We start from the raw sequence: 19,524 nt of genomic DNA, 5'->3' as shown, positions 1-19,524 counted from the left end.
CTTCCCTCTAAATTGAAGATAATTGACAGTATATTTGTGAGTCTAAATTTCAAAGTACATTTACAAGGATTGTGCATTTATAAAAATAAAGTCTATACATATCATTTCAGAGTAATTCATTTCCTGTCCAAAGGTGCACAATTTCCAGACATTTGTGTACATTCATGTACATATGTATATTTGAATCTACCAGTATTTGGATCCTACTTTTACATAACAAGATATAATTTGGGTGACTGTCTAATATTTACCTGGTAATTGCATTACATAAATTTACAAGGCAATAAATGCAATGAAAACTAGATACAATACATGCAAATAAGCTGGAAAAAAATGAACTTGAGCAACAGTATACCTTAAACAAGTTTAATACATGTGTAGGTGAATGTTTAATCCATTTCATTTCAAACGCGAATTGCAGACAGAAAAGCAACATCGGTAATGACATTCTAAAAGTCTATAAGCATCCAAAGCCCATTCAACACCAGCTGTAAAATCACCCATAAAAATGCATATTTATTACCTTTACAACTGAATACTGTACGCAGGGATGATAGTGAGAGTTTAACAGAAAAGTTTTAGAAATCCAAGTCATGAAAAAGTGGCACCCTCCCCCCCCCCCCCCCCCCCCCCCCCCCCCTAATTTTAAACCCGGATGTACATCAATCTTAGGGGACATCTATTTTTTTAAGAAAATATTCACGATAACAAATATTTAAAAAATCAACTATAAAAAATCAGAAATAAATAATCGGAAACCAATTTCTTTTACATCAGGGAAATCATCAGGCTCGCGTAGATGATAACATGCTCCGATGACATTTGCTCCTCCATCAATTTTCTACATTCACCCAACTCATCCCTGGACCCAAAACTAGAGCTAACTCCAACCTTAAAGGTCATGTATAGTTTTGGTAAGCCCTCAAAAACTTTTCATAAGATTTCTAGGATTAAAGGTGATAATAGGAAGATACTGGCAATGCTACGCTGATGATAATCTTTATTTCCTCTTGAAGTGAAATATCAAACAAATAATTAGATAGCCATCCTGGGATGTAAATTCTAACAATGGCAACCTGCACTACACATATGTAAAACCTATGAGAACTGTGTGTATACGCTACAGTCTACGCAATCACAAGGCGAAGTGCTGAGATTGTAAATATGAGGGGAGTCGACGGGGTAGACAGAGCTGCCAACCTTGTGCGACCAAAAGAGGAATCATGATGGCAAAAAAAAAGGAATTCATAAAAACGAAACTGACAACCATGCGCGACACACTTCCAATGCAGAAATGTTCATTCATCATGCTGTTTTTTTCCATACGAGCAGGTAATTTTTTTGTTGGCTATTTTGGTACTATCGGCATTTCATTTTTTTTGAGAATATTTTTCTCTTCAAGTATGTTTTAAAATTAGTTTTCTATTGAATTTGTAATCGAATCACCATTGCGGGGCAGTTGTTTGACGTGTGGTATGTTAAAAAAAATAAAAAAAAAAAAAAAAAATTTTAATTAAAAAACGTATTTTATGAAGAAAAAACGTAATACCGTAATTTGGAGGAAAAAACGGAGTAATTCCGGCAAAAACGGAATGGTTGGAAGCTCTGGGTAGAAGGTTCCTAGCGCAGGGGATCAGTGTATAGCCGCTATCCAGCATTCCTTGCATATAATTATACTAGCAGCCATCAGAAAAAACATGGATCAAATGTCAAATGATCTCAGAAATATGTCTTCTGAGAACACGAGACTTTCTTTCCAATTTCCTTCTTGCTACGAAAACGTTACATACATGTAAGCGATTGCAACCTATACCCTAACCTAGCATAACCCTATTCATGTCTAAAGGAAGAAAGCTGAAATGTCGTCACAGCATATGTTGCTGGAACAAAAGTCACAGTAAATGAAGGGTCACCATATCTTGATTCCCATTAATGTAATGCATAACATCTGCAAAGAGCTACATGTATAGGTATGCATACATTGTAGGTGACAGTATAAAAAGCAAACAAATAATGATCTCCAGCTTATTATATTTTTATTTAAGATGACATTAAAAAAGATTCTATGTAACTCCAGTATCCTGCAAGGCATAAAATTCAATCATGACGAGATTAAAGCTTTAGATATATGGCTGGCAACAGACAAAACTTATCGTTTATTAATGATCTCTTTATAAAGTCATAGCATACCTGTAGGCAGAGACATTTTCTTCTACGTGGAAGGCTATGTGTTTAGTAATGCCCTTTTGTCTCTCATTTCCTGGCCCCTTCTCTGTTATTATCCCTATCATGCATACAGAAAGGAAAAATTGGTTGTGTGAAATTATTCCACCCAACCCATGTATTTGTGATTTTCTAAGCGTAGAGCCTTATCATATGGTTGTGTAAAATCCAAGGGCTTTGGAAGTTCGAATCACTACAGTATACCGGTAGCCCATTTTACAGCTGTATAGTGATCTTGACATATTAAAGCTACATGAATGCTGTACAATGCGAGATGTGAAATAGCATAAAATGCGGAGAGCCTACAAAAAAGTAAAAGGCTACAAACTGGCATGCCTCTTGTAATATGACCACTTCCCCATCACAAGCCCTCACCATATACCTACCAAGATGGAATATGAAATGGTTTTGAAATCACTCCATGTAGCTAAAGAGCGTTCTCTGTTTTCGCCTAAGCTCATAGGCATCCTCGGTACCTTTGGATCTATCAACGTTTTCCCTCTGCCTCACCTCCTTATTGAACTCTCTCTGGAGTCTCTCGGCCAGGAGATGATCCTCATCCTCCTGTGTAAGTCTCTTCTGCTCCTGGTCAAGGAGCTCCATGTAGCGCAGGATCGTGTCCCCAGACTTCCTGGGAGACTTCCGGGATGAGCCAGTCCCCTTGGCTGGTTTGACCTTCCCACGATTCTTCCCCCTCCTCTCGCCGTTGCTTTTGTTTTTCAGATGTCCTGAATCATTGTCCAGCACGTCAACGCTTGCCATGCTCACATCCGAATCCTGACTCGCCATCTTAACGGCTGAACTATCGCCATCATCTGAGAATGTTAAGCTATCGTCACAGATAGTCAATTGAGTGCTACTGTTTAGGTCAACAGCACCAGGGATAAGTTTTGAGATCGTATTGGAGTCCCTACAAGTTTGGGATGTTTCACACATGGATGAATCACTGACATTAACATTACCCGTACCCTTTTCTGTTCCTTGCATAGATTCTTTTTCACACTCGTTGCTCTTCAGCCAATCCTCATACGCCACTTCAACCTTTGTTGAACTGCTCCTGAACTTGTCTCCTGAATCACATCTTTGGTTACTCACGGCAGGGTCTCTGCCATTGGCACTCTTGGTTTTGCTCTGTTGAATACCAGCTAATTTTGTCTGCTGCATTGAAGCATTCTCCAATTTACTACTGTCTGGATCTTCTTCTGATTTCCCATTTGCTAAACTATTCTCTAAACTTGAGTCCAAGCATTCTGCTGCTTTAGGCAAAGATGGAAGAAGTGGTTCAGAACAATTTTTGACACCATCACCATTAGCTGCTTTTAACTTTGAACGTCTTGCATTGAACAAGTCTTTGATGCTGTTAGTAACTCTTGTCTGCAGCTTGGTATGTTCCCTCATTGCATATTCCTTGATGGGAGTGTGCACTTTCTTCTTATAAGGTTTCAAGCACCCATCGACTTCATCCTGACTTTTCCCTGAAATTCTACCTACTCTCGCATTTACCTCACCATTGCTGCCACTTTTCCCACTGGACGACTTGTCACTGTTATTGTCACATTTCTTGATAGCTGATGGCTTCAGCTTTGCATCTAATGTCCTGCTATTGTTACAGTTATGATTATAATCAGTAGCGTCGCCGCTATCATCAACGTCCGACACCAAGGTTGTGTCCGTTTTCCTTGAGTCCTCTACCCTCATCTGGAGCAATGTGTGGCTTTTGTCCCTTGGGGCGTGTTCTGGTGAGAGTTCTTTGGCCATCCTCAAGGGGGCATCCCCTGCTCCTGACATCTCCACTTTTGCTTTCTTCTGCGGGGGTTCCCCCTGTCTGCTGCTTCCATGATCTCCTTGCCTCACATGCTTGTTTGTGTGCTGCCTGGAGAGCTGTTTCTTGAGTCTGGCCAGGCTGGTCATAGTGGCCTTGGAAGATTCGCTCACCTGGTTGGTCCGTTCTGTTTCCAGGTCCTTCCAGCGGGCCTTTAGCAAGGACGACATCTTGATGGAGGAATCCTCGGTAGCGTCTCCTCCGTCCTCCATCTTCTGGAGATTCCTTGGGGTCGTGAAGACTATGGGTGGCGACTCTGCTCTGCCATCTGGAAGTTTCCTGGGTAAAAACCAGGGAAGTGCTAAGGCATTATACATCTTTTCTATATACAAGAAGCACATTAAGTAGACAGGCAGTTGCTTTTGTGGACACATAATTATGTCATATAAGAGCAGTAGAACAATGAGAATAAAAATTCCATCAAGAAATTATTCATCCCTTCTGTATCATCAAGATATAGTACATTTTTATAAATAAACTTTCAAGATTGAAATTTTGACTTATAATGCTTTATTTCATGTATAACTTAGGCATAACATGCTATCTGTTTCAGACTTCAAACATATGGTTCAACGCTCAGACTTTGAGGCAGGATTCGATAATTCGCTTCTGATAACAGGGAAATAGAATTTCACTTGATTATAAAAAAGGTGAAAACTGTTTGAGGTTTGTTAACAGGCAAAAAACAAAAAAACAAAATTGAAGAGGGAATCAATGTTATGCATATTGTTTGAAAACTTAAATAATATTTACATATTCCTAAATTGAATTAAAATTGCCGTTTCATGCTTACTTGCGAGCTGTTCTGGGTGACACATGGATAGGTTTGAAATGGTTCATCTCTTCCGAGATGCTATCATTACTGTCCGTACTGTGAGCCCTAAGATGGATGTCATCGAGCTCCCGCAACCGCTGCGGCCTCAAGACGACAGGGGAGAAGGCACCATGGCGCTTGATGGACTTTCCGTGGCCAGGAGAGGGTGAGCTTCTGTCTCTACTGGGACCTGTATTGTGGACATTAATTGGTACATCTTGATTATTTATTTCCTCTCTACCGCGGAAGCAGCCGTTGCACTTTTAATTTTTAATTTCATACAGAGTTTGGATAGCTTTCAGCACAACTACCATCCCAAAGCCCCCTTTGAGAAATCCTGAAACCTGATAAATGAGAAAAGAGGGCCCCTACACAAACTATATCTGTCATTTTGTTTCAATGCATTATACTAACATGTACCTAAACATATTTACATATTCTTGTTTTAATCCCTCATCACTTGCAAACCTTTGCATTATATGATCAGGAAACTTGTGAGGATTGAAGTTAACAATTGAAAACATTCATGTAGTTAAGCCTGATTTATTAAATATCAAATGATTGAAACCTCTCACAACTCTAGGGTACTATGTCTGGCCTAAAAGGAGCCTAAAGCGAGACTGCACTACTTATAGCTACTTGTGCCCTCTATAAAGCCAACAATACCCAAGTGGTACCGGTTGATCCCCCATGGTCCCCTTTTTCTTATGTTAATTGAGAGCAGATTTGATGAAATAACCACTTGCCAGTGACCTCACAGGGAGTTCTAATCCCTCCTGGCCAAACTGGTGCAGATAGGCTTTAATACTGTCCATTCTTTGTTTTATTATTTTCATCCGGGGGGGGGGGGGGGGGGGGGGGGGCTTGATTTATTTCTGGATGATCACATAACCACATTATCACAACAGCTAGGCAGGTCAAAGGTCGATTCAAAGTTACTAATCATGGCTAGATAAGATGAAGCTCTAACCTGGGGAACATGCTGAAGTTGAGGGCTGATCCTGGATGGCTGCTCCCTCCCATGAGACCTGCGTCTCAGGGGATTTACTCTTACGTCCGACTGGCGACATGAACTTCTCGATGCTAAGACATTTGATGGTCGATGAGGAAGCGCTGTTCTTTCGTGAAGAGCCTCCAGATGAGGGCAGGACAACGATATCAGGAGATTTGGGGACAGGGGTCTGTGATAGCAAAATAGTGATAATGATGGCATAAGTTATAATGAAGAAGAGGAGGAAGATGAGGAGGGAGAAAAAGATGAGGAAGAAAATTAAAAAGAAGATGGGAAGGAAAGTAACACTAATAATGATAACAAAAATAATGAAATTGGTGCTACAGAATGATAGTAATATGATATCTTTACCGGTAAATAATAGGAGTATACATTGATAAGTGGTCTATATGCAAAAGTTATGACTGTTTAGGCTTTATAGGTTGATTCATGCTTATTAAGTGAACTCTTAAAGGGACCACACCAAAATCTTTGCTTTTATCATTTCAGTTTAATAATTTGGCAAGTTGCATGAGCCACACTCCAAGAGCTACAGCCTACAATCTACATAGATACTCACATTAGACAAAGATTGTTCAGACATCTGAATTCTTCTGGCAAGTTCTTCGTCTTTCAAGACTTGTTCTCTCATCACATGGACCTTTTCCCCACGATGGATCTATAGAAGAAGAAAGAAGAGAATTTAAAGGTATAGACCAGTTTTGGAAACGCCCTCCCCCCCCCCCTCAAAAAATGAAATGGAAGCTCTTATTACCAATCATGTGAAAGAATATGTTTTGACTAATACGTGATGATACAAATTTTGCCGGGAAACCGTCTACTAATTGATATATTTGGTAAATTATCATATCCATCCGGCCTGGATAGATATCGCGAATACACTTCAACATTTAACATTTGGGCATATATTTCTGCTCTTTTGCGAATTTAGGTCGAAATATTGCCATCTAAACCTCTGAAGGCAATATATATGAACAAAATTGAACGGATATTTTGTACCCAAAACCCTTGAACCGCAATTTTACCACTACCGGCCTTTATTCTTTAAGACAATTGCAGAGAAGTACTACCGGTAATACCCGCAACTAACAGTGCATACTTTCTTCCTTTATTGCGAGGCAGATTGAGAAAAAAAGATTGAAAAAAAAGTAGAAGATATACTATCAAAACCTATCCCCTTCCTTCATAAAATAAAATATATATGAGACATCTAAAATGGTAGGGGTGAAAAAGTAAAAGGAGAATTACTTCATATCTAGGCCCAGAAGGGTGAAACCTTATGATTTGACTTCCATGCACAAATCACCTTAGTATTTACATGTGTGCAAATATATATTGTAATAAGAAGTAAACTTGCACTTAATCCAGGAGTAGAATTTGAAGTTGATTCACATACACTGTACTTTATTATTTTTATGTCTGTAGGTCAACAAAATATAAAAGTAGAAGCTGATACACTGTATGCTGTATTTTAAACATACATTACCAGGTAAGTGTTCCAGCAAACGTATATACCGTATTTGCCGGCGATAAGGCCGCACCGCCGTATAGGCCGCATCCCCGATTTTGACATTAAAAAAAAAAAAAAAAAAAAAAAACTTTTGTCGAAGACGGGATTTGATCGCTTGCGTACAAATGTTACTAAAATCACCGCCTTAGACCGCTCAGCCATCCCGCACTGATACTTTCATCTGCAGTTTTCTCTGATATATAGACTCTTGTGTATTGCGCCATAACTCTTGTTTACATTGAAATGGATTCTAAATGGCGACTTTGCGTGCTGGATGCTTCGTGGCAGCTCCGTTAAACGGGCCCTTCTTTTACTTTTGCAATGCACTGGCACGAACTTAGATCAAGATCTATCGGCAGATGTTGTTTTAGGAAGTTTATTTTCGTCTTCATGTCCACAATGCAAGATAAAATTGTCGGTAAGAAGTGTGGAAATGTCCTGTACCATTTATTGTACCATACGTAGTCCCATATGACTTACTCTTTTTTTTTTTTTTACTCTTTCGCCTTAAAGGCCGCACCCCGACTTTTTGTTACTTTCTCTTCCAAAAATACTGCGGCCTTTACGCCGGCAAATACGGTACTGGTAGAGTAAATCTTTTTGCAGGTGATGAATCCCCTTGGCCCTTGAAATACTTACTACTGCATCTGGTTCCTCCTTGGCGAGACGTCTTGCCAGTTCAGCATCCTGTTTCTCCTGACTCAGCATCTCCTCCTGCCTCTCTTCAAACCTCTTCACCTCCTCTTTTTGAAGCTCCCTGATGTACTCTTCGCTACGCTTCACTGCATCTTCCAGCTCACGCCTATATTCCTCATTCATCTGGGAGATGGATTGATAGATATATCAATTGACCAATAGCAGTTCAGAGCTTCCTAAAGATCTAAATGAATCAGCTTTTCCTCCTTAAATTAGCAACAACCATTTGTATTTTCAATATAAATGTCTCTTTGCGTGGGCATATTTGTTTAAGGTCCAAGGTTGGAGATCGAATTAGGTTAATGTTTGGAATCACATGTGAGTTAATCCCTTTTGCCCTCAATAGAAAAATTGCAAAACTGACTACATTGTAAGTACCTCTACATGTACATGTATAGAAAAATAATGCCTGCTAGGCCTTGGATGCATATTACATATTTCTGATGTGTCAAAAAACGTTTTGATCAAGTGATCGAGACTGATGCTCAGTTATGATTTATTCCTGAAAATTACCCATCTCTAACAAATACATGTATTTTATGAAACTCTAAGAAACTGCACATTTTCTACTCAGAAATATTTATAAAACTGAACCTGCCAGCATTTATGATTTTAAAAAGGAAATGCTCTTACCTTTTCACTTTCCTTCTTGAATTCTTCTCCGATCTCACCGGGTTCAGCAACATGTATGACAGGGGGAGGAGGCTGTGTCATAAGATCTGTGATTAAACATAATATTTGATTTAAAAAAAAAATCAAATTGTAAACTTTTAAGTTATAACAAGCCTGATTATATTTATTTTGATATTGACAATCTAATAGGTTTGATAAGGTTCTTTTATTAACATGTCTAAACCCGCACTGTACAAAAACATGTAGACCTAGATTTCACCTTTAAAAAAAAAATAATAATAATAATAATAATAATTTTTAGATCAATAATATCACAAAAATTGTGCCTTTAAAAAATATTTTCTTGATTCTTCTTGAAGAATCTTATTAAGTTAATAGGAGAGTACTTTTCTTGAAATACTGTCTGTGGTAATCTGTTTTGACTTGCCACGGTTGTTATTTTACAGACAATAAAAGTACTAAAGAATGTAAATATTTGACCCTCTAAGCTCTATGCAAAATCTTATGTTAGAACTAGGGCAATTCAAAAATCAGATTCATGATCAAAAAGTAACATTTAAGATGCACAAGGTTCTTTTGTTTTATTCTCTGATTTTCTCAATTTTTTTCTTTCATGATTTCTCTACTCTTGACTCAACAACACAACACAACACTTACAAGTTGATAAGCTTACAAAACTAAAGGAACAATAGAAACAACATCAACAACTAGATGATATTCCCTGCCAAATGTTTGCCTCTCAGAGGTCAGGAGTGTGGAGCCTATTGGTTTTAAGGGTGGACCATAAAATTAGATGGTTAGAATGACAAAAGGGATAATCTTTCATGAGGAATCTGCTTTTCATATTATCATTTTGAGCTGAGTTAATCCCTTTGCAGCAAATGTCAGTGAATAAAATTGGTATCCCAAGTGAGAGGCTATCAAAATTCTTGACAAAAGTATCTGAAATTAGAGAGACGGTCTCCCATATTGGCTGTGTGCATTCAGCCTGAGACTGTGCGACTCTAGAAGGTCTAGTCTTTATTTATATTAAATATTGACTTGACTCACCGTGCCTTCATCACAGCACTAATCATCAAGATCATGGTGACTCCTAGACCAAATTTTCTGTCTCTTTTGTTCGTTAGCCTCTGATTTGGGTAGGGTCGGCTCCTCTCTTGCCTCTGATTTGGGCAGGGTCAGCTCCTCTCTTTAAAGAGAGGAGCTGTCCCTACCCAAATCAGAGGCTAACGAATGAAAGAGACAGAAAATTTGGTCTAGGTAACTCCCTACTAATCTGCTAATGCCTATCAAATGGCAATGCATTTGCATGTGCACCCCTGGCCTGTCACGACTATCAAACATCATCATCATTACATCAACATCATCATCATCATCACATCAACATTATCGATCCTGCATCATTCATCATTGCATTGTCAATGCAATGTGACATCTTCTTCTTCTCCTTCTTCAACTTCAAGATAATCTGCCTCCTTCAATACGAAAGAAAGGAGCCAACCCTACCCAAATCAGAGGCTAACGAACGAAAGAGACAGAAAATTCGGGCTAGATTTGGGTGTGCGGGTGGATCACTACACCAGGGTTTCCCCTAGACCGAAAGCTTCAGTCTCTATATCGTCGGTTGTTCCACTGAGACTACGTCTGGCTCCACTAGACCTCCGGATATAGAGACTGAACGATCGCCTATGCCATCGTACGTTGAAGATACACTCTACGGGTATACGATAAGATGATACTGCCCTGACGCTAAAATAAATCCTTTTTTTGTAAGAATCGCGTGCACTAACATATACAATTGGCATTTAGAATTAAACCACACATGATAAACATTAACAAAATATGTACCTTGGACCTCTGCATATGAAATCTTCTTCAAAAAAGTGTTATTATCTCTTCCACTTGACTGTCTTCAGACGTCAGCCATCTTGAATCAAAGTAATGAATATTCATGACAAAGTTTTTTAGTCTCCACCCCATTGACTTCATTCATAGACGTGTTGTCTGCTTCACGTGCGCGCGCTATCCTCGACGTGACGCGCGGAGGAGCTAGCTGAGGCGAGGTCAACCATCCTCATTATCGTATTTGAATATTCATTAGCCACCATTTTGATTTCTGTCGGTCAGAATGCTTGACGTGGGTCATCGAGAAGCAGCCAAAAGCTTGGTAAGTCCTTTTATTTTAGGGACTGACAATTGCCTAGAAAATTACTGCAATTGAAGATAAATAATGTATTTCTACTCAAGTTTGTCATGTTTTCGGGAGGGGCCTAACGGCTAAAATCTAGCCGTGATATCTTCAACATACGATGGCATAGGCGATCGTTCAGTCTCTATATCCGGAGGTCTAGTGGAGCCAGACGTAGTCTCAGTGGAACAACTGACGATATAGAGACTGAAGCTTTCGGTCTAGGTTTCCCCCTACTCTTATACGAATAGTGCAGTGGGTTCTTAACGTGCAAGGGTGGGGACTCTCCTCCTGTGCACAGCACAGCTCAGGGGCAGGGCCTCCATTCAATTTGAATGTCCTGTCCTGTGCTGTTCTCACTTATCATACATAGCCTGCGTCTATGAAACAAGGGGAGTGGCACGTTAACAGACAACACAGGCTTCAGTCATCCACCTGGGTGGGATTCGAACCCAAGAAACTCCTTAACATGACATTGAATCATTAATCATTCACATTGATGATTGATCATTCAATAATTCATCATCAACTGCAACTGACAACTGTTCAACATGATCAATTCAGATTCATATTTGTAAACGTTACGAACATCATCATGTCATATGACACTGAACTCAGAACTCTCTTTATCAATATCATGTTCATCTTCACAATCTTAACAAATTATTGTCATGACTGACTGGCCACTCACCTAACACATCGTCGTCGTCGCCTTCTTCGCCCGTACCCGGCTCCATACGTTTCTGGCATAGCACGGGGAACGCTTCCCGGATACTTCTCCATCGCTCCTCGTTGATCAATCGCCCCGAATGTTTACGAGCCCAGTTGCTGATACGCAGGCGGCACATCGGGCAAGACAAGTTTGACTGTTCTACATTCTGCCGAAAACATGGCATACAGAGCTCATGACTGCAAGGCATGGTAACTGGCTCCACCAAAATACACAGGCAGATGGGGCATATGCATTCTGACAACCTTAAAGACGCCATTTTATTCCTATTTCCGTGTAAAACCCCATTAAAGTCGATTGATCATAGTCTTTCGCAACAAGTCGCCATTAGCGTTGAAGCGCGCGATAAGTGCGTATGTAGAATTCAATACGGATATTTTGTGTAGAATATGCATAGGGCCTACTAAAGTACAACATGTATAAACATGTTAGTTCGCAGGCGCTACCTTCAAAACCTATACAGGCAATTCACTAACATAATTTTCTACTGTACTGGTAAACGTGGATCAGCGAATTATAAATCTCGCCAGGGTCTGCCGAAAATTTGTCTAGTATATCCAGTCTTACACAATTCCACTGATATAACAGACATGAAAGACAATATTTTTGTTAAGAACATAATGCATACAACAACCTTGACAAGCTATCCCTAAGCTTACCTGACATAACAGGTTATATGCAGACTGCTGGATTCCGAGTATAGTACTACTCGTCACTGGTCCCCTAAACATCCTAAATTTGAATATGTTAATAAACCAGTATATTGTCCAATACTTGGGGTGCAACCCCCCCCCCCCTATTGTGAGGCTAAATATGATAGGTTAGGGGGATAACATCGTTGATACCGGGCTGTATTGATAATATTAAAATATGTCAGGTCCGAAGGGGCGTCTTCCAATGCGGAGGGGGGGGGGCGCCAAAAAAGGCTCTTTTGGGGAAAGAAAGGGGCACCTTCAAAGGGAAAGCGAAAATATACAATTGATGTTGGACGTTAGGCGTTGTAAGACGTCTAACAATTTATAATTGTTAGACATTTGCATTTACTCCTGCGCTGTGATTAATACATTATCAGAAACGATTTCAATATTTGTTTTCTCTTTCTCTATTATGGTCCAAGATACTGATTAAAAATGTTTCAAAATTGTCAATAATTTAAAATCTTTTCTTCAATAAATTTCCCCCTTATAAAGCTAGTTTAAAGACAAAAAAGCATAAGCCGTTTGAGGAACACTTTTCTAATCGTGAAAGTCTGAAAATACACTGTTTGTCATAATGGTGGAATAATTTTTTTAAACCCAGTTTATGGAATGATTTTGACAATGATTTATTCCTAAAGATCCAGATAATAGTATACATTCTCAGACTTTATTGAATAATGCCTTGCGAGTGACGTGACTGCTAAAGCATCCACTAGGTGACCTACGGCCTTAAGTCATAAATGACAGTAATAAGGATTAACGCCTCACAAAAGGGCACTAATATAGCACATCGACACGGTTTTGATCCTGGGCCCTCACAGTAACGAGGATAATGCTTTGCCAACGAATCATGACTGTACGCAGCGGGGGTTAGCGTAGGGGGCAGCCCCCACAAATAAAATAAAAAACAAAGAACATGCTATAAATTATCAATAATTCTTTGCACTCCCCCCCCCCCCCCCCGGTCCCCAACAGGAAAATTCCTCTGTAAGGCCATGCATTATAGTTCAAGGCATGGCCACACGGAGGATTTTTTTTATGTTGGGGATCTGGGCAAAATGCAATTGCATTATTATTGATAAGTATAGTAGCACACACATGCTTTAGCAGTCACGTAAAACAATCACTTACAAACTATTATTCAATAAAATCTGAGAATGTATACTCTATTATCTAGATATATTGAAAATAAATCATTGTCAAAGTCATTCCGTAAACTGAGGTAAAAAAAGATTATTCCACCTTTATGACTTACAGTTTACTTAAGCTACATAATTATATCAATGCGGGCGAGCTCCTGGGGGGGGGGGGGGGATACAAAGATTGCTCTATCTAAGTTGGTTTAGATTAGGGGCACATATCGAGAAAGGAAAAGGGGGCATTTATCAACACGGAAAAGGATACTTTTTAGAAAAGAAAAGGAGCACATGTCAGAGTTAAAGGGGAAATTGTCAAAGGTGAAAAAGTGGCCTTCACGAGAGAAAAAAGGGGCACGTATGAAAATAGAAAAGGGGCATATCATCAGAGGTAAGAAGTGGCATTCATAAGAAGTGGAAAAGGCCCTAATTAAAAATAAAGGGGACATTTATCAGAGGTGAAAAGGGAAACGCATCAGAGATGAAAAAGAGCACTTATCAGAAGGGAAAGGGGCACTTCTAAGATCGTAAAATCAAACATATTAGAAAGAAAAAGGGGGACTTATCTGAAGTAAAATGGGTCACTTTCCCTATGTAAAGTGGGGGGGGGGCGCCTCTAAAATATTTACATAGAATCCCAGCGACCGAGCATGCAGCTTTCGAATTTTACATTTTTTCTTTACGATTTTGCTGAATTTCGCAACACATGGCCCGGTGTGAAAAGGTGCTTTACATTTAATAATTTGCTCGAATCGAGATTGTGGTTAAAATTTGAGAAGAGAGCACAAGTTTATCAATATGTTACAGGTTTAGGTTTTATTTAAATTTGTTAAAAGTATACCTTTTGTTTATCTGGAGATATCGGGGATTGAACCCGAGGCCTCTCACATGCGAAGCGAGCGCTCTACCACTGAGCTATATCCCCGCGTGTACAGGGACTCTGATTAAAGTAATTGGAAGAAACAAATCCTGGTATTGCTTTGCTCTCTCTCTCTCTCTCTCTCACCCCCTTTTTCTTTGCTTTTAAAAAAGGGTACTCCTCAAAGTTGAAAAGGGGTAGGCCTACTTATTAAAAAGGAAATGGGTACTTATTACAAAGGAAAAGGGGCACCTCTCAGATTTTAATAGGGTCAATTATCAGGGGGTTAAAGGGGCACTTGTTAAAAGATTATGGGACCAAAAAACTGAATAATTACTGAGATTCGAACTTAATTTTCAAGCCCCTATTTTTTTATGGGAAGTTCTAAATTAGCATTATCTTTCAAATGCCGTTGGAATTTAATCTTTTGATTTCTTTGGCCTGCAAAATGTGACATAGTACCTTTCAGTTCCTATTGAGCCAATCAATGCAGCGGTAGGATGTCTAGGTAAGGTTAACAAAAGCAACACGCCCCCAACGTTAAAAGTAGACCTTGCCATTCCTCTCATTCTCATTGAATTTTTTTTTCTTCTGTATCCCGAAATTAGTGTTGGCAAACTATGTGAACGTATTTCACTCTCCGAGAAAATACATGGCCCATTTCGTTGCGGTGTTTTCCAATCTTCCACGAAATATGTTCGCCTGTTTCTTCTTTTCATTTCTTTCATTCAATATCATCGTGGCGTATATACATACTCAAACCGAGATTGTGGTTCAACTTGGAAAGAGTGTACATGTATCAATGTTTCAAGTTTTCCAATTAAAAAAAAAAAAGTATACCATTTTCATCTGGAGATATCGGGGATTGAACCCGAGGCCTCTCACATGCGAAGCGAGCGCTCTACCACTGAGCTATATCCCCGCCTATGCATAGACAGTGACTCTGTTTAAATTAATTATGGTAAAATCCTGGTACACTGGTCTTTGTTTCTCTCTCATTCTCTCTCTCTCTTTCTCTCTCTCTTTCTCCCTCTCTCTCCCTCTTTCTATCTTTTTCTCTCTGTCTGCATCTCTCTCTCTCTCTCTCTCTCTCTCTCTCTCTCTCTCTCCTTTCTGTCTAGTTTCTCTATCCCCCACCCCCATCTTTCTCTCCCTCACTCTCTGTCTCATTCCCTCCTCATCCCATCCCCTATCTCGAGTAGAGTAAAGGTTGATTTCTATTTTGTTTAATCAATAGGTCTACATCCAGATTGAATCAATACTCACATGTGCAGCATAAAATAGTGGCAAAGAGGGCCGTAGTTCTATGGTTGCATATTGAGTCTCTGATCTGTTTCAAATCCTCGGTCAATAACAATCATTCCAAACGTTTTGTATATTATTTAATGTACTTTCCTTAAGATATTCATTGTGTAGTCATGTTGTTTGCATTTCATTCATTATACATTCCTTTATTAAACTCATATAAACTCAATATTTTTTTTTCAATTTTAATTATTCAGCCAATCATTAAAAACAATTTACAATGACACTGGTACTGGTACAATTATAAAATGATGACAGGCTATGGACCCCTGAGAGCAGAGCTTGTAAATGGGGCCCATTAACATACAATTAAATACAAATATAATAAAAATGAAGCCACTTCTTAAAAACCCTTTTATACCAGTAGGCATACAGCACAATATCATTCCATGTCAGCATAGTATATGAGCCGGCGGTTTAAAGAGCCTTTTATTTTTTGTACAAATTTAAAAGAACAGACCAAACATTTCTGTTTTAATTTGTCAAACAATTTATTAATAATGTTTTTCCACATAACTAAAAATCTCATGTTTTCAACACAGATAATCAATAGTGTAGAATCCTTCTTTTTTATCGAACGCCCTCTACATGTCATGACTCAAGTTATCACAGCATCTTCTATTCAGTGGCAGTATACAGTTACGGGGGGGGGGGGGGGTGAAATCTTCTCTCTCTGCCTCTCCTCCCCTCCCTCAATCACAAAAATCAAAAGTGAGGTACAATTAGAAAAATGAAAGCAAGGCCCCCGCTGAAGTGCCCCTCCACCAAAAAATATGCAGGAGTAAAGATGATACAGACAGAGGGCCGGTACATGATTAGAGGGGGGGGGGGGGGGGGGGCACGGGAACACGCCCCATCCAATGGTGTGGGGGATCGAGAGGGGACAAGAAGCAAATGAGGGGAGGGAGAGGCCGGAGGGCGAAAGGGAGAGAGAGAGGAGGAAGAGGAAGAGGGGGAGAGAGAGGGAGAGAGAGAGAGAGAGAGAGAAGAAGAGAGAGGGAGAGAGAGGGGGGAGGGAGAGGGACCTGCAGTATAACAAAAAAGGGAGGAATCTAGTGCGTGTTTGTCATAGCCTCTTCTTGCTCTTGAGGATACAATAGTTATGTTGAGCATATAATAATTATTGTAAACGGTCGGTTAAAGGAAGGGTGAAATAAAATGCTGAATGATAATGATGGCACGTGGGAAACAATAATCTCGAAAACATAGCGATTTTGTACTCTTATTATATAAGAGCAGAAGTAACACAATTCTTCCTGAAAGATGAAATATTTCATTATTAATTAGGTGGTCTGTCGATGACAGATCACCTATTGATTTCGTTAGAATTTTCTTTCTTTATTCTTTATTCTTTATTTATTTTTATTTATTCCGTACACTTTTTTTGTGTATACGTTTACTCGAAATCGACTTGGTCAATTTCCTTCAAATTTCTGATAGTCATTAGGCCCTATAATATCAAGTTCCCGAAACCTTTTTCAAGTTCATGGGGTCATCGTGACGTCATCCAGGCGCCATTTTGTAAAAATCAAGTCATTATCATATCTCGATAACGAGTCTTCAAAAATAAACCATATTTGGTATACATCAACTTCAGGTCAAAGTTCAACTAAAATTGTCAACAAAATTTGCGCGCGCACCTCGACGCGCACGTACGCGCGCTTTAAAATTTTAAAATGCTCAAATTCGTTCCAAATTTTTTTTGCACACGTTTCAGGCCATTGTAAGCATTTTCAAGATTTTGCGCGAGAGCACTTTTTTGCGCGCGTTTCCGCGCGTAAGTGCGCGTACTGACATTTTACAACATGGAAACGCCAAATTTTCTCTATCATATCAACCACATTTTTCCAAGCATTTTGATACCTTGTTCACCTTTTTCTGACCAGTGATAACGCAATGAGCGTCCGTCAAAGTTTACAGCACACGCGGATCTGCATTATCCCTATCCACATTACATGTGCAAAAACAAGCCTATACAAAATTCATTTTAACTCTTCAGAATGGATAGATACCCCCAATTTTTTTTCATATTTAGATAGATCATGAGTCGGAGATATGATTTTATGTCTAATTTGACCCTCAATTAACTCATGACGTCATCATAATGGCCTCCGAACTTAAAATTTCAATTTGCATATTATGACGTTAGCAGATTTTTGGAAAATTGATTGTATCTCTGTAAATATTGATCAATTTTCTTTCAAATTTTGATATGTTTTAGCTGAGAATATTCTCTACGAATGTATTTCCCACGATATTTCATTTGAACAATGGCATCATGGCGTATTTTTGCGATTAAAGGAGGCATGTCAATTTTTCACATTTTGCGTGTATTCTCTATGGGACATGACTTTTTCTCAAAACTGGTTTCTACATTCTTGTCTTTCGCGAGCAATATCTCCGTCGTTTTATCTTTGTTTACGCTGAGCTTTGAGTATGTTGTAGCTGAGTCAATATGCTATCGTAAGTGTGCCCTTTAATTTTCGATCAGATGCCGGGATCATGCTCATATTTCACTTACAAAGTGGGATTTGATAATTCCATTTTCCGTTTACGTGTAATCTCTATGGGAAATATTTTGGTACATCGGTAACGCACTTGACTTCCGACCTCGAGGTCCCTGGTTCGAGTCCGGGCGTCTCCAACAATTTTTTTCTTCACTTTTTTTTTCTTTTTGACCTTTCACTGTACCTTTTCCTTTGCTTATTAAAACACGTAGAATCACAAATAATGTTATAAACAACCATGTTTACTTTATTATTCCCCTATTATCACTTGATCCATTACTTTCTGAGTGTAGTCCCTATGGGAGATGACTTTTTCTCAAATCTGGATTCTACATTCCTGTCTTTTGCGAGCAATATCGCCGTTATTTCCGTTTGGTTTTTGTTGATTTTGGAGTATGTTGTAGCTGAGACTATATGCTATCTAAATGTTCCCTCATTTTTTTCAATCAGATGTCATCATGGTCTGTTGATGATCATCATCAACATCATCATGATCATCATCATCATCATCAACATCGTCATCCCCATTACTATCAAGATCATCATCATCATCATGATGATCATCATTGTTTACATGTCTATATAACTTCTCCCTTTCTCAGTATAGTAAGTATTATAATCTATCATAAGACTTGAAGACAGACCACCTTAATCGTCCTCGTGACGATTTAAATTCTAGTTTAAATCTATTTTTAGTTCCGGCCATACCCGGCTTCCACTGGTCTTCTTTTGAATTCAATGACCCATATTTGAAAAGAGGTATTTTCACAAAACTTCAGTTGCCAAACATAATCTTTCCTTGCTCCTTGCTCCAAATGCTCCATTTCTCTCTCTCTCTCTCTCTCTCTGTATTTTTGTCTCTCTGTCTCTGTCTCTCTGTCTCTCTGTCTCTGTCTCTCTCTCTCTCTCTATATATATATATATATATATCATTTACCCTCCCCTTCTCTCTCTCTCCCTCTCCCCCTCTCCCTCTTTCTCTCATTACCCCCTGCCCCTTCTCTGTCCGTCTCTCTAGAACAGGTTTTTGTAACAGAAAACACACATTATTATACGCAGGAATTGTTCCAAAATTCTGTATTTTTTAAAGAAGAATCATTTACAGAAACTTGTTTAAAACATGATTTATTTCTTCCGGCTTTCGTCACTAACGTCATACACTCGTCATAAATTCTCAGTTTGTATTTACTCTGTTCACGACGTACGTTTCCAATGTTTATTTTTCACAGTCTTTGTTTAAAATGGGTACAAAAGGGCGTGTCACGCTTTAGTGAACACAACACAAAGAGGGAAGACAATTTACACGATGTGTAGTCTTTATATGTAGGCACTAAATATAGGCCCTATATGTAAGTGTGTCGAAACTTTACAACTAAGTCAGTTTGTGCTGG

At 39.0% G+C, this 19,524-nt stretch overlaps 1 protein-coding gene and 2 non-coding genes across 3 annotated transcripts; all 3 read right to left on the bottom strand.

The window, feature by feature from the left end:
* Positions 1–2,064: 2,064 nt before the first annotated feature.
* Positions 2,065–12,013, bottom strand: LOC100890567. The gene is made up of 7 exons (XM_030982308.1): positions 11,590–12,013; positions 8,711–8,796; positions 8,021–8,200; positions 6,431–6,529; positions 5,830–6,040; positions 4,839–5,049; positions 2,065–4,324 (listed from the first exon to the last, which is right to left on the bottom strand). The coding sequence occupies exons 1-7, from the start codon at positions 11,885–11,887 to the stop codon at positions 2,638–2,640; spliced, it is 2,772 nt and encodes a 923-aa protein (XP_030838168.1). The 5' UTR covers positions 11,888–12,013; the 3' UTR covers positions 2,065–2,637.
* Positions 12,014–14,315: 2,302 nt separating this feature from the next.
* Positions 14,316–14,387, bottom strand: TRNAA-CGC. The gene has a single exon. It is a non-coding gene; the product is annotated as a tRNA-Ala (tRNA).
* Positions 14,388–15,171: 784 nt separating this feature from the next.
* TRNAA-CGC lies at positions 15,172–15,243 on the bottom strand. The gene has a single exon. It is a non-coding gene; the product is annotated as a tRNA-Ala (tRNA).
* Between the last annotated feature and the right edge of the window lie 4,281 nt (positions 15,244–19,524).

The sequence above is a fragment of the Strongylocentrotus purpuratus genome, unplaced genomic scaffold (assembly GCF_000002235.5).
Source record: "Strongylocentrotus purpuratus isolate Spur 01 unplaced genomic scaffold, Spur_5.0 spur5_scaffold_12, whole genome shotgun sequence".
Lineage (NCBI taxonomy): Eukaryota > Metazoa > Echinodermata > Echinoidea > Camarodonta > Strongylocentrotidae > Strongylocentrotus > Strongylocentrotus purpuratus.
The sequence above is the reverse complement of the archived record's forward strand: the minus strand, read 5'-3'. Positions and strand labels throughout refer to the sequence as shown.

What these genes read in the sequence shown, in the direction of transcription:
- LOC100890567 (XM_030982308.1), bottom strand. Translation starts at nt 11,887, where the DNA reads ATGGCGTCTTTAAGGTTGTCAGAATGCATATGCCCCATCTGCCTGTGT. An exon ending in CGACGACGACGATGTGTTAG is followed by an intron (nt 8,797 to 11,589) that starts GTGAGTGGCCAG and finishes GTTTAATCACAG; the next exon opens with ATCTTATGACACAGCCTCCT. An exon ending in TCAAGAAGGAAAGTGAAAAG is followed by an intron (nt 8,201 to 8,710) that starts GTAAGAGCATTT and finishes TCCATCTCCCAG; the next exon opens with ATGAATGAGGAATATAGGCG.